Source organism: Bos indicus x Bos taurus, chromosome 13, assembly GCF_003369695.1.
Source record: "Bos indicus x Bos taurus breed Angus x Brahman F1 hybrid chromosome 13, Bos_hybrid_MaternalHap_v2.0, whole genome shotgun sequence".
NCBI classification, from domain to species: Eukaryota; Metazoa; Chordata; class Mammalia; order Artiodactyla; family Bovidae; genus Bos; species Bos indicus x Bos taurus.
Window position 1 is genome coordinate 54,843,342 of NC_040088.1, and position 15,036 is coordinate 54,858,377.

The 15,036-nt window shown below is 45.8% G+C and overlaps 1 protein-coding gene across 9 annotated transcripts in view; it reads left to right on the top strand.

The window, feature by feature from the left end:
- The window catches only part of FRMD4A (FERM domain containing 4A), a 682,056-nt gene that overhangs the window by 497,100 nt on the left and 169,920 nt on the right, over positions 1 to 15,036 (top strand). For all 9 annotated transcript variants that reach the window (XM_027559897.1, XM_027559895.1, XM_027559900.1 and 6 more), the window contains one exon: positions 12,371 to 12,465. In XM_027559897.1, coding sequence (XP_027415698.1) covers positions 12,371 to 12,465 — 95 coding nt within the window. The remainder of the gene's footprint in view (positions 1 to 12,370; positions 12,466 to 15,036) is intronic.

The following is a 15,036-nucleotide window of genomic DNA, read 5'->3' on the forward strand; positions in this document are numbered from 1 at the left end:
GAGGCAGAGGGATGAGGTTAAAGGGAGTTGGTTGCAGGGAGAAGTCAGGTTGGAGGAAAAGATGCACTAAAAGGAGGGGTTAGGAGTACAGACACAAACATCCTTTCCTGGGGATACGAGTAACTTTGCCAAAGTATATGTCAGAGCGTCCTTCTTGGGTACCTCAAGGTATAAGACCCCGTTGAAACCCAGGGACTGTCTTGTATCTGGGTCTGTGGTTTCTGGACCACATGGGGCCCCACAGTCTCTGCCTAGGAGTTCTGTGCTTCCAACCAGGCTTGAGTGAGCATGGAGGTTTCATTCTCCCCCATGGTCAGCTTTCTTGCTAGACTGGTGGAGCAATCAAACCAAGACCCTTCAGTCTGTCCTGATCTACCAATTAAAACAAAATAACAAACCACCTTTATTAGGCGCCTATTGCGTGCCAGGCACTGTGCTCGGGTGCAGGGCTACACATATTGATCAAACCTGATCCTTTCCTCTGGGAACATATTGTCTGGCAGAATTCTGTTGCATTTAAAAAACACAGCTTCATCCTCTTCCTGTCTGTGTTGTCCGTTACTTGCTGGATTATGCAGCTTTTAAAATCAAATCTTTGGAGTCAGTCCCATCTCGAGCCCCTCGTCTGCCCTGTGCCCCTGGGGGGTTGTGCCTTGGGCACAGTGACCGTTCTAAGCTCCAGTGTCTGCATGTGTACAACGTGTTACAGGTTTGCTTTGAAGATGGAATAAGATGATATAAGTGAAGCATGCAGCCCAGAACCTGGAGGGGGGCAGGGGGCGGTAGAATATGGTGGTGCCCCGGGGCAAAGGGGCAGCAGCAGCTGGAGGGAAAGCGGGAAAGGGCCAGGAACCCTGGACATGAGCATAGTGTGTGCAGTGACAGCTTTTTTTCTGCCAGGACTCCCCCGTGATTGATGCCCTCTGTTTTCTTCCCTTCCTGTTCCAGATCATTGCAGCCTTTTCTCAAACCACCTGCTTAAGTGGACTCTTGTTGTTCAGTTGCTAATGACTCTTTTCTGCGACCCCGTGGACTGTAGCCCACCAGGCTCCTCTGTCCATGGGATTTCCCAGGCAAGAATACTAGAGTGGGTTGCCATTTCCTTCTCTAGGGGATCTTCCCAACCCAGGGATCAAACCTGCGTCTCCTGCATTGGCAGGTGGGCCAACAGAGAAGCCCAAAGTGGACTAGCAAAGGGCTATCCTGGCCCCATGTGTGCTGATCACTAAGGTGACCTCCCTTGTCCATGGACAGGCTTCTCAGCCCCATGAATCTTAGTTTCCTGCCTTATCAGTTAAACGTGGGTTGGGTAACCAGTCAGTAGCTTTTTATATAATCTGATGTTCCTAGGTGATTTATACCCGCCTGATCATTGAGTTAAATCTGCTGGTTACTAACTTTGTGCATTTGGCAAGATACTCCTTTCTCTGGGCTTTGGCTCCTCCTGTATTACATTGGGGTGATCCTGACATCTGCCTCCTGGGTAAGGATTGACTCACTTCTCTGCTGGGAGAGATGCTGCACCAGTAAACAGAAACCCTTAGTATTGGCTGTGTCTGGAGTCAGCTTTGCTGCAATGCTCTGCTGCTGGTCCCCCCTGAGCTGGAGGTCAAGCATTTGTCTCCTGTCCTCTAATGAGTTGGGGTTCAGACTGAATGGGGACCTCCCAGATGCTGAGATGCTCTCTCTGTCAGGACCCACTGAGATTTACAACACCCGCATCCCTACCCCTGCCTATCCCAGGCACCTGGGGGCCCTGAAGAACGAATCAGCCTACATAAAGCCTCCCCGCATTTGCCCCCAACCAAGGGAACCCAAGGGCTGCTGGAAGAGGCTGGAAGGAAGCCCGCCTCCCCAGCTAATCAGCCAGAGCATCAGGGGGGCGACCGGGAAGGGGAGCGCAGCTAGACCCGCGGCTGTGTGCGGGATGACCTCATGCATTCTCTCGATGGTTCGCGCGGCGCCCCTCCCCAGGATGAAGGAGCAGCCAACCAGCGCTCGGCTGCTTATTGCCGAGCCCCCCGGGGGGGAGGGGAGGGTGGGAGCCAGGTTCCCAGCTGCTCCGGGAAACACAATAACAGGCAGGGCTTCAAAGAGGCCGCAGGCAAGCTCTGGCATCATTAATTCAGAGCTGGCCCTCTTCACCTCCCTGTCTCCCTCTAGGTTTTCAGAAAAGTTGGGAAGAAAGAGCACTGACCTCGCTTTCTTTCTTTCCACTCTCAGCACAGGACTCTACCACCGTACAGCTGCTCCGCCTTGGCCTCCTTCTCCGGGGCGGGAATCACATTTTTCTGGGATGGGGGATGCAGTACCCGGTGCCCAGGGACGGGTGTGACCCAGCTGTCCCCAGCAGCCTGGCGGTCACAGGGGGCACTGTGACCACAGTGAGTTCCAGAACAGCCTTAGGGAGGAAGGAAAGGGGAGAGGGTGATCTCTCAGTCTCCCAGCCCCGTGATTCCTCCCAAAGCACAGATGGGAGCCGTGCGAGGTTTTAATTTTTTAATGCAATTAATTCAGAAGTAGCAATTCCATTGATTTCGAATCTGTGAGTTGCCCTCAAGGAATGGGGGGTGACAGGAAAGGGCTTGAGGGGAGAAGTGACTGAGTTGAAGCTGCTGGCAGCCACTGGCTGCCTCCGATCAGCCCCTGAAACAAAGGTGTCCCCAGCTGGACTTGTGTCTGCGGCTTCCTTGCCCAGGTCAATGGCATTATAAAGAGAAAGTGCAAATACTAGTACAGGGCTTTCTCCGGAGACCCCGTTTTGTGTCTCAAACAACCGAGGGGTTTGGGGTTTCCTGTTGGTAGGGCCTGAACGCCAGGCTCTGCGGGGCTTCTGTCTGTAGGTGTGTGTTCATTTTCTGAGGCTGCCATAACAAATCACCACAAACTTGGGCGCTTGAAATAACAAACACATTCTCTCACAGTTCTGAAAGGCAGAAGCCAAAGTCAAGCTGTCAGCAGAGCTGAGCTTCCTCTGGAAGCTGGAGGGGAAAATCCATTCTTTTCAGCTTCTGGTGACTGCCAGCCTTCCCTGACACGTGGCTTCATCACTTCCATCTCTATCTTCACGTGGTTCTCTGGCGTTTGGCTGTATGTGTCAGAACTCCATCCGTCTCTCTCCTAGAAGGATCTGTGTGATTGCACTTCCTTTCAAGGATCATAATCACATCATGTATAATCCAGGGTCATGTTCACCGGCTCCAGCATTTAGGATAGACCTTTTGGGAGGGGGTCTCCATTCAGCCCATTACAGGGCACAGCAAGTCATGTCACAAACTAATTCACCATGTTCAGAACACCCTGTTCTATTTGCAGAAGCCAAAACAGGCAAGTAACCCAAGTGTCCATCAGTGGATCAATAAATAAACAGAATGTGGTTCATTCATACTGTGGAATATTATTCAACCCTGAAAAGTAAGGACATTCTGATACCTGCTGCCACGTGAATGAATTCTGAAGATGTTATGCTAAGTGAAATAAGCCAGCCACAAAAGGACAAATAATTTACAATTGTACTTAGATGGGGTACCTGAAGTAGTCAGGTTCATAGGAATGGAAAGTAGACTGATGGTTGCCAGGGGCTGGAGGAGGGGGGATGGGGAATTGTTTTGCAAGAGGAAATATTCTAGAGCTGAACAACAGTGTGAATATACTTAATAATATTGAACTGCATACTTAAAAGTGGTTAAGATGCTCAATTTTATGTTATGTGTGTTTTACCATACTTTAAAAAATGTTTGAATTAAAAGTAATACTGTTTGTTAATGCATATAGGTGGAATCTAAAAAAAAAAAATGGTACAGGTGAACCTATTTGCAGGGCAGGGACAGAGACACAGACATAGAGAGTGGACATGTGGACATGAAGAGGGGATGAATTGGAAGATTGGGTTAACATATATACACTACCATGTGTAAAATAGATAGCTAGTAGGAACCTGTTGTATAACACAGGAACTCAGCTCAATGATGACCTAGAGGGGTGGGATGGCAGGGAAGGGAGGCTCAAGAGGGAGGAGATATATTTGTATCTATATAGCTGATTCATAGCAGAAACCAACATAACATTGCAAAGCAACTGTACCCCAATTTTAAAAAAGTTAAAGGATAATAAAAATAAATGAATTTACTGCAACATAAGAGTATGCATGCCAAGGTTGAATGAAATCCCTGTGGTAAATGCTAGAGGAGTTCAGAGGAGAATGAGACTATTTAGAGATGGGATGATCCAGGGTCCTTCCTGCAAGAAGTGGGCCCATGGGCCTTGAGCAAAATAAAATTTAAATGGGAGGGGGCAGGGGAGAGAGGATATTGTGGGCAAGGTTTGAAAATAGAAATGAGATTGGTGTTTTTTTTTTTTTTTTTCCACTCTGATACAAACAGATTAGACAGAAATGAGCACTTTGGGAGAGAATTGGAGAAAAGTGAGATTAGATAGGCCCTATAATCAAAAGAGTGGCCTTAAATACCAGACTGGCCTTTACAACTTGATACCATTTAGGAGACTATTATCATAATTCATAGGTGAGATAAAGAGCATCTGAAGTAATAGTGAACACATAGAACATTCACTTTGTCTCAAGCACTTGCTCTGGCACCTAATGCAAGTCAGTGTTAATTCATTCAGTCCTCATTGCAGTCCTATGATGTGGGCATGGAGACCATCCCCATTTTGCAGCCAAGGAAACTGAGGTGCAGAAAGGTCAAGTGACTTGCCCGAGATTGAATAAGAAGGATGGCTATGTTAACTGATAGATTTAAGAGATCCAGGGAGATCCAGAATGGTTGCAGAGTTTTTTTTAGAAAGAATGACTAGACCCTTGAGAACATTGGGCAGGTTTTAGGGAAGGAAGGAACTAAATTTAATAAAAAGCTTAATGAATAAAGAATCCAAGGGCAGGAGTCTTAATTCATCAATCTAGTTCATAATTTTATAAAGGAAAATGCTGAGGTTCATAGCAGTTACACAGTTTGTCTAAGAGCATCTCTCTGGAATGGAGCCATGTTAAGTGGAAAGTAGACTGTGTGATTGATAATAAAAATATTCTGTGGAGAACTAGAGAGGAACTAGGGTACCATCTGGTCAGCTGATCCCTCTCGCCACACTTTGCCTGGACAGTTCACAAGGTCAGCTAGAAGGATCATGTGTGCCCAGAGCACTGTAGAGCCATGTGTCCCTGTGAAGTGTTCTTTTGATCTTTACAATCCAATCATGTCCCACCTTGGAAGCCAGTATAGACGGGGCCCATTCTGGAACCCTGTCCATGCAGGTATGTGCACAGTTTCCCACTGGAATAGTCCAGAGCCCTGGGAACTCAGATCTGTATGGTAGAGTAAGACATTTATAAAGAAAATCTATTTGTCAGTTATAAGGATGGTTTAAAGCCTAGAAGGGCACATGGGAAAAGAATCTGAGATAGAAAAAGAAAATGAGAAAAGCTATTGAGTGAACAAAGTTCATTATGGGTTGAGAGAAAGTCAGTCTTAAACATCGTGACCTCGGAGAGCCTGGATGGTGCCAGTGACCCAGAATAGGCTGTTTCTAACCCACAACGCATAGGGCTTGCCTTGCTCACATTGGCATTGAGGCCTCAGCCACATTTGTCCTGAAGAACCTGACGAGTCTACAGGCCACCTGCCTGGCCTTGCTCCCAGCCAAATCCTGCAAAGCTCCACAAATGTTTACAGTACAAGTAATTGGCAAATTATAATCAGCAGATTTTGTAAACGTCCCTTCAAAGTAACTAATAGCATAAAGCTTTCTGCTTACCCAGCAGTGTTCACCAAATGAGTTTAGGAAACGTTCTGAATGATGTAAGTTCATTAATCACCACCGCATCAAGGTGGGATATTGTCTTAGTTTGCAAGTTCAGGGAATCACTGACTTATAAATAGCTTTAAACCTACCATACAGGGAATTAAGATTTCAGTGCCTGAATCAATTGGATAAGCTAGGTTATTCTCTGATGACAAACCAACCCCTAAGGTCATGGTGAAAACTGAACAATGAGGTTTATTTCTCACTCAGGCTACTCGTCCATGAGGTGGGTGGGAGAGCTTGCTCTCATTGGTAGAGCGGCTACCAGCTAGGGCATTGCCAGTCACCATGACAGTAGAAGAGGAGTGTGTCTTATTTTTTTTAAGATTTTTTTTAATGTGGATCATTTTTAAAGTCTTTATTGAATTTGTTACAAGATTGCTTCTGTTTTATGTTTTGCTTTTTTGGTCTTGAGCCATGTGGGATATTATTACCTCCCTGACCAGGGTTTAAACCTGCACCATCTGCATTGGAGGGTAAATTCTTAACTACTGGACTGCCAGGAAACTCACAAAAATCTCTTAATTTAGATGATAATGTCATCATATAGGAGACTACTCATATGAAGGACATGACAGTACCTCAGTAAGTTCTTTGAAAGGCATGAGATTGGAAGAAGGGGAATTAAATATGTAATTTGACTGTTTCAAATGACTGGCTAAGGTAGCCCCATGCCTTCATTTCTACAGAGAAAAGGCCTTACTGCTGGGACTCAAACATTAATATTTAAGGCCTATGGGCTAAGACTACAGTACTTTTCTCAGCTCATTTCCTTTTCCCAGACTCCCCACCACTTCTGCACACAGGCTGGTCATTCACTCAGCCCATTCTATGGAACGACTACAGTATTTAGTCATGTGATAGATGACTTCTTGTCTCTTCCTGGGTAAATTTGTGTACCTCTGGTCAATTCCATTGAGATGATGGCTTTCAAGTTTAACTCGCTTCTTTTCTTGGGTAAATTTGTATACCTCTGGTCATTTCTCTTGAGATGATGGCTTTCAAGTTTAACTCTCAAAGAGAAGGAAATCTTATTTCCATCATTTCCAAGTTTGGGCTGGGAATCTCCCCATTACCTCTAAGAACCCACAAATAATGAATTACCAGTCACACCTCATTTTAGAAAACAGTTTGATCCAGTGTGCTCCCCCCGTGCACCCTCTATCACCATTCACCAGAGTTGGCCTCATGTGACTTTTGCCATTTAAAAAAATATAAAATCTGTTCCAAGACCAGTGAGGATGCTTTTACACATGAGACACCAGCTTCAAAGGCAGACCCCAAACATGATCAAAATGTTTAAAGAAATAGCAGATTATAGAAATGCTGTGACTGTTCTGAAAGGGATGCAAGCATTTGGAAGGATGAGTTACAGTACTTTGCAATGTAAAAATCAGCCTTACCTCCCTCCATTGGGTCACAGCCTCTGCATTAAATACTTGTTATCTGGGCAGCCAGGTGCCTTGTGGGGATGGAGGTGATGCTAGCAACACAGCCCCACAGCATCCCTTAACAAATACAGCCTGAAGCTTCAAGAGCCCTCCTCCCCTCTGATCCTACTTGTCACTCATTAATGATGCTCTGAGATGTGCCACATTGACTCCCCTGCCTTCCTTAGTGTGAATGGAAGCATAGCATATGGGATGACATTGATTTATCAAAATGGATTCTCCTGTTGATTTATGTTTTCTGGGGGGAGGAAGCTCTGCCCCTGCTTCAAAACCACTGTCATCATTTTTGGCAATTTTCATTGGTAAATTGATGGTGATGAGACCCCGAGGCTGCCATGCTGGGAGCCCAGGATGAGGCAGCAGAGATGGGACCATCTGCTTTGGCTTTTTGCAATGAACACTAGCTGTTACTCTGTGCCCTAAAGAGAGTCTGAGGGCCTATTGGCAAGTACTGTGTGCTGTGCATTTTTGTATCTCCTGCAGGGTTCGCTAGTGCCCTACACATTTTAGACACTCCATAAATGTTTGTTGGATCAAAGGAAGTGCCCCTGTCTTAGTCGCTGCCTAACAAATACAATAGACCTGGAGGCTTAGATAGGAGACACTGATTTTGTCACAGTTCTGCAGGGTGGAAGTCCGAGGTCTGGGTGCCAGCCTGGTTGGGCTCTATGAAGGCTCTTTTCTTGACTTGGAGACTGCAGCCTTCTCACTGTGTCCTCACCTGGTGGAGAGACAGCAAGCCAGCTCGCTGGGATCTCTTCTTATAAGGACACTAATCCCATCATGAGAACCTGCCCTTATGACCTCATCTAACCCTGATCAGCTCCCAAAGGCCACACTGCCTAAAACCATCACAACGAGGTTTAGGGCTTCCACATATGAATTTGGGAGGGGGGACACAGCACAGTCCTTAGTAGCACCAAAAAAGTGAAAATAAGAAACTAAACTGTCTCGTAACTCTTTTTTTTTTTTTTACCATCTTAAACCAGTTCACCTGCCCCTACTCATCCCCCCTATCTCTGGCAACCATCAGTCTGTTCTGTGTATCTATGAAGTGTTTTTAATTTTCTTTTTTAGATTCCACATATAAGTGAGACCAAATAGTATTTGTGTTTCTCTTTTGATTTATTTCATTTAGCATAATACCCTCAAGGTCCACCCATGTCGTTGTGAATGGTAAAATTTCCCTCTTCTTTATGGCTGAATAATACTGCATTGTGTGTATATACCACATTTTCTTTACCCATTCATCTAGACGGACACTTAGCTTGCTTCCATGTCTAGACTGTAGCAAATAATGCTGCAGTGAACAAGTACATATGTCTTTTCAAGTTAGTGTTTTTGTTTACTTTGGGTAAATATCCAGAAGTGGAATTGCGAGATCATATGCTAGTTCTGGTCCCATCACTTCATGGGAAATAGATGGGGAAACAGTGGAAACAGTGTCAGACTTTATTTTTTGGGGCTCCAAAATCCCTGCAGATGGTGACTGCAGCCATGAAATTAAAAGACGCTTACTCCTTGGAAGGAAAGTTATGACCAACCTAGATAGCATATTCAAAAGCAGAGACATTACTTTGCCAACAAAGGTCCGTCTAGTCAAGGCTATGGTTTTTCCAATGGTCATGTATGGATGTGAGAGTTGGACTGTGAAGAAGGCTGAGCGCCGAAGAATTGATGCCTTTGAACTGTGGTGTTGGAGAAGACTCTTGAGAGTCCCTTGGACTGCAAGGAGATCCAACCAGTCCATTCTGAAGGAGATAAGCCCTGGGATTTCTTTGGAAGGAATGATGCTAAAGCTGAAACTCCAGTACTTTGGCCACCTCATGCGAAGAATTGACTCATTGGAAAAGACTCTGATGCTGGGAGGGATTGGGGGCAGGAGGAGAAGGGGACGACAGAGGATGAGATGGCTGGATGGCATCACTGACTCAATGGACGTGGGTCTGGGTCAACTCTGGGAGTTGGTAATGGACAGGGAGGCCTGGGGTGCTGCGATTCATGGGGTCACAAACAGTCGGACACGACTGAGCGACTGAACTGAACTGATGCTAGTTCTAAAACTGTTATGTAACTCTTTGTTAAAATTAATTTTTATTTATTTGATTTTTGGCTGTGTTGGCTGTCTGTTGCTGCACACACGGTTTCTTTAGTTGCGGCGAGTGGGGGCTACTCAGTTGCTGTGCGTGGGCTTCTCACTGTGGTGGCTTCTCTTATTGTGGAGCACAGGCTCTAGGCTTTCAGGCTTCAGTGGCTGCAGCACACTGGTTCAGTAGTTTCAGTGCACAGGTCCAGTTGCTCCGTGGCACATGAGATCCTCCCAGATCAGGGATCGAACCCGTGTCCCTCGCCCTGGCAGGTGGACCCTCAACCACTGGACCATCAGGGAAGTCCTGCTATGTAGCTCTTGATTTATACATCTTATCCACCCTCTTAATAGAAAAATGGAACAAAGTAACCATCAGAACAGGAAATTTACTCAGGAATGGTATACTAATTTGCATTAATGGAAATACACACACACACACACATTTTCTCTTCTTGCATTCTTTTTTGCTTTGTGCTTAGAGACATCCAGCGAGTATACTTGCTGGAACAGGGCAGTTGTTGTAGAATAAAGGCAATGCATCTACAAAAACCTGATCTTGGAGGCAATTTATAAATAGTTGACACCTTTTGGCTCCACATCTCTATTATCAGCCTTTCCTTCCCCTCCTACATCTGAAGCTGGTGGTGGTGGTGTTGCTCAGTTGCTGAGTCGTGTCTGACTCTTTGTGACCCTGTGGACTGCAGCACACCAGGCTTCCCTGTCCTTTACTACCTCCTGGAATTTGCTCAGACTCAGTCCATTGAGTTGGTGATGCTATCTTACCATCTCATCCTCTGCCACCCTCTCCTCCTGTCCTCAGTCTTTCCCAGCATCAGAGTCTTGTCCAGTGAGTCAGCTCTTCGCATCAGGTGGCCAAAGTATTAGAGCTTTAGCATCAGTCCTTCCAATGAATATTCAGGGTTGATTTCCTTGAGGATTGACTGGTTTGATCTCCTTGCTGTTCAAGGGACTCTCAAGAGTCTTCTCCAGCAACACAGTTCAAAAGCATCAATTCTTTGGTGTTCAGCCTTCTTTATGGTCCAACTCTCACATCTATACATGACTACTGGGAAAACCATAGCTTTGACTATGTGAACCTTTGTCAGCAAAGAGAGGTCTCTGCTTTTTAATACTCTGTCTATATTTGTCATAGCTTTTTTTCCAAAGAGCAAGCGCCTTTAAATTTCATGACTGCAGTCACTGTCCACAGTGATTTTGGAGCCCAAGAAAATAAAATATTTGCCTGGTAGTCTGTGGTCATCTTAACAGTGATAGGCCAGAGTGATGGATGTATTGACAATGCAAACAGCTACAATGATTTCATACCTAAGGCTCTGACACACTCCTTTAGATTGGCAGAGATGTTCAGGAAAGAGTTGATGATAAAAATATTCTTGGAAAGGCAAATTTTTGGTTTATTCTTAAATAACTATTCTCAAGTTTCTCTGGCCTTAATGTTAACATTTCTGTCAGGAAGTTACTCTTATTGTTTGAATTTTAAATTATGGGAGCATATAGAATGATCAGGGCTTCCCAAGTGGCTCAGATGGTAAAGAATCCACTTGCCAATGCAGGAGACACTGGTTTGATCCCCGGGTTGGGAAGATCCCCTGGAGAAGGAAATGGCAACTTACTCCAGTATTCTTGCCTGGAGAATTCCATGGAGAGAGAAGGCTGGTGGGCTATATAGTCCATGGGGTCGCAAAGAGTCGGACATGACTGAGCGACTAACACACACACACACACACACACACACACACACACACACACATAGAGTAGTCAAGGGTAGTCTCTGGAACCAGAGTTCAAATCTCAACTACAGTACTTAGAGATGTTTAATCTTTGGGCACCTGTTTCCTCCCCATACAATGGAATTAATAATAGAACCACCTTATAGAGTTGTGATGAGGGTTAAAGAAGCTGGTGTTTGTAATGTGCTTGGAATAGGCCCTAGCACATAGCAGATAGCACATAGCAAATACTATATAAGTGCATGGTATATATATATATATATTAGGTTGGCTACAAAGTTCAAGTTTTTCCATTATATCTTATGTGAAAATCAAAATGAGCTTATTGACCAAACCAATATATCTATCTTCACATTCTATAATATATTAATTATAGTATTAATATATTATAGTATTATATAACATTTGTGTTATGCAATATATATTTGATGTATGTCACAGCATATATATATTACATATGTTAGTGTTAGTTGCTTAGTTTTGTCTGGCTCTTTGTGACACCATGAACTGTAGCCTGCCAGGCTCCTCAGTCCATGGGATTTCTCAGGAAGAATACTGGAGTGGGCAGCCATTTCCTTCTCCATAGGATGTTCCCGACCCAGGGATCGAACCCATGTCTCTTGCATGGCAGGCAGATTCTTTACCATCTGAGCCACCAGGGTAGCCCATTACATATGTATGACTATGTATTTATATAAGGGACTTCCCTGGTGGTTCAGATGGTAAAGTGTCTGCCTACAATGCGGGAGACCCGGGTTCAATGCCTGGGTTGGGAAGATCTCCTGGAGAAGGAAATGGCAACCCACTCCAGTACTCTTGCCTGGAAAATCCCATGGACGGAGGAGCCTGGTAGACTGCAGTCCATGTGGTCGCAAACAGTCGGACATCACTGAGCGGCTTCACGTTCACTTTCTTGTGTGTGTATATATATATATATATTTTTTTTAATAAGATATCTTCATGTCAACTCAGTATAAAATGTTCTCCTGTGGGGGGTGGGGGGGAGAGCTGTGAGCTCTGACAGCCTTGTCAATGAGCAAGTAGCATTTGTTGATAGAACAAACTACCAGGAAACAAGGCAGAAGGTCTCAGTCCACTGATGGCCCTGTCCTCACTGTCAACTCCTTGGGTTTTATAAAAACCATGTGTATCGATGTTCTTGAACTTTGAGACATTCCCTTCAAGAAATATGAGATTGAGATCGCATGTTTCAGGAAACGGAATCTCTCGTCTCTTACTCTCCCATTTTGTTCTCTCTCCAGCCCAAGCTTTTGGCCAAGGAGCTGCTTGACCTCGTGGCCTCTCACTTCAACCTGAAGGAGAAGGAATACTTTGGAATTGCCTTCACGGATGAGACGTAAGTACCCACGTGTTCAGAGAACCCGAAGGGAAAATGTGGAACCCGAAATCGCACTGTCTCAACTGTCCGCAGTGGAGGCTGCTGCAGGCCACGTAGGTCTCATGGTTCAGGGTCAGTCCAAGTTCATCATTTGAATTTCAAAGGCCTTGTGATCATGCCTGGAACAGCCAAGGGATATAATTAGGGTGATGCTCATATTATGAAATTATTAGGTAAACCAGTTCTTATAATCAAGCCGGTGCGTGTTCAGAACTGAAATGTTTCTTTTTAAAAAAAGATTTGTCTGGGTTTGTTTTCTGTTAGCGTTAAACGAAAACGTCTGGAAATGCAGCATTTCTTTCCAGTGCTGGAATAACAATAACAGGAAGTCAATGCGATGATAAATTCAAAATGAAGAGTTATCTGTGCAGTTTCACTGTCAACGATGAAGTAGACTATAAAAATGGAAAATTCAGACTGCTCATCTGATGAAAAGTACATTTGTGTTCAGTGATCTTTCAATTTGGCTCTCTAAAGTGGTGTTTTGCAACACAAGGAAGGAGTATCTTTACTAAAATTTCAATTTCCTTCTTAATATATTGTTAATAAAAGAGTACGGTGTACACCTGCACAAATTCCTCGATACACTGTTCTAAGCAAATGTTTTACAGTTCTTGCTCCTCTGTACATACACACACACACTTGCATACATGCTCCTCCAGATCCTTAGAATTACAGAGATGATGTCCTAAAACATTAATAGATTAGGGTTAGGTTAGCATCTGGACAAGACGACTCTGGGAGGCAGGTCCCACTGAAGCAGGTTGGGCTCAAGAGCAAGGACTGGAGGCATCCACATTGGTCGGTGGGAGAGATGATCAGGTGGATATGTGCGAGGACCCTCCGGGAGCTGCAGGTGGATGGGGCGGCCGTAGCATTTATCATCCATATCAGGACACTGTGGGTAAAAGAGGGTGTAAGTTGGGACTGTCTGGGGCAGACTGGGCAGATTATCAACCCTCTAAATCAGCAACCTTTCAGGTGGCAGTGTGAGCAGTATTGGGGGCAGAGTCACACCTGGCTCCAGAAAGTCGGGAGGAACAGGCTTCCCCTGGCCCTGGAGCCTCGGAGAACAGAGCCGGAAGGGAGGAAGGACTGCTTGCTCCTGGTCTAGAAGGATTGCTGTGCCTGCGGGTGGGACCTCGTAAACAGGGCTGTGACCTGGAGGGCTGTGATGGGAAAGAGCCAGCGAAGTAATTTTCAAAAATGCTTTAAGACAAATGTACAAATATACATGGAGAATAACCACTTTCATGAATGTACTTGTTTTCTACCCTTTCTCCTGAAAACCACTGTAACCTTCTCAACTGGTACTCAGACATTTTTCACTAATTAGAAGGAAACCACAGTTTCAATTCATCATATCCCATTGTTCACATTTCCCAAGTATGTTTCCTCTTCTCAGAGAGCCAGTGAACTCAAGATGGGTCCCAATTCGACTTCCCTTTTGGATAAACAAGTCAGAGAATGAGGTGATTGTCCTGGGCCCAGGAGGAAAAAATACACCTGCCGAAGGTTTCAGATCACAGCCCTAATGGCACCAGCCAGGAAGAAATGAACATCAGGGAGAAAGTCCCTCTGCTCCCAGGAGAGATGAAAGCAGGAAAACCACCCAGCACCACCCACCTGTCCCATCGAATGGAGCCCGTCTGCCCCAGGCTCCCTGGGCTGGTGGGGAAAGTGTGTGTGTGTTTATGTCTGTCTGTTCCAGGTCTTGACCTCCTGGCTCCCCGGGCCGGTGGGGCAAGTGTGTGTGTGTCTGTGTGTGTGTGCCTGTGTCTGTGTGTGTACACGTGCACGCAGGCTGGAGGCACGCAGGCTGGCGGGAAGGGTCCCTCTCCCTGGACTGTGAACTGGCAGCTGGAGAGCCCTGTTGGGGAGGGTGGGGGTGATAGGCAGGATATGAACCATCGTCTGGCATCGTCCAGAGGAAGAGTGGCCACCACCAACCTCTTCACCTGGGTGTGGGTGGGAGGGCTCCTCTGGCGATGGTAGAAGTGGTGGACAGCCAGCCGAGATCGGTAGACAAGACTTTGCAGCTGGCAGACAGTTCCTGGAAAAGAGATGGCAGGTGGGCCTGACTCACCAGGGAACAGTGAGTATCAGGGACCCCTAGGAAACCAGGAACCAGCCTCCGAGAGACCAGGATGAGGAGACAGAACAAAGGGAAGGCAGGGGTGGCTGTGACTCAGGCCATTGTCAGTCAAGGGCTGACCACACCTGGGGCCAAGGCGTTGGCTCATGGCCTCTTTGGTCATCTGACCTTTGCTCCTTTTCTTGGTGGGAAAGGAATGAATGAAAGCTGTGACCAAAGAATGGTGCCTGTGGGTGAGGCTTGGTCTGTGTGGTGTGCTTAGGTGCTCAGTCATGTACGACTCTTTGTGACTCCATGGATTGTAGCCCGACAGGCTCCTCTGTCCATGGAATTCTCCAGGCAAGAATACTGGAGTGGGTTGCCATGCCCTACTCCAAGGGATCTTCCTGACCCAGGGATCAAACCTAGGTCTTCCGCATTGCAGGTAGATTCTT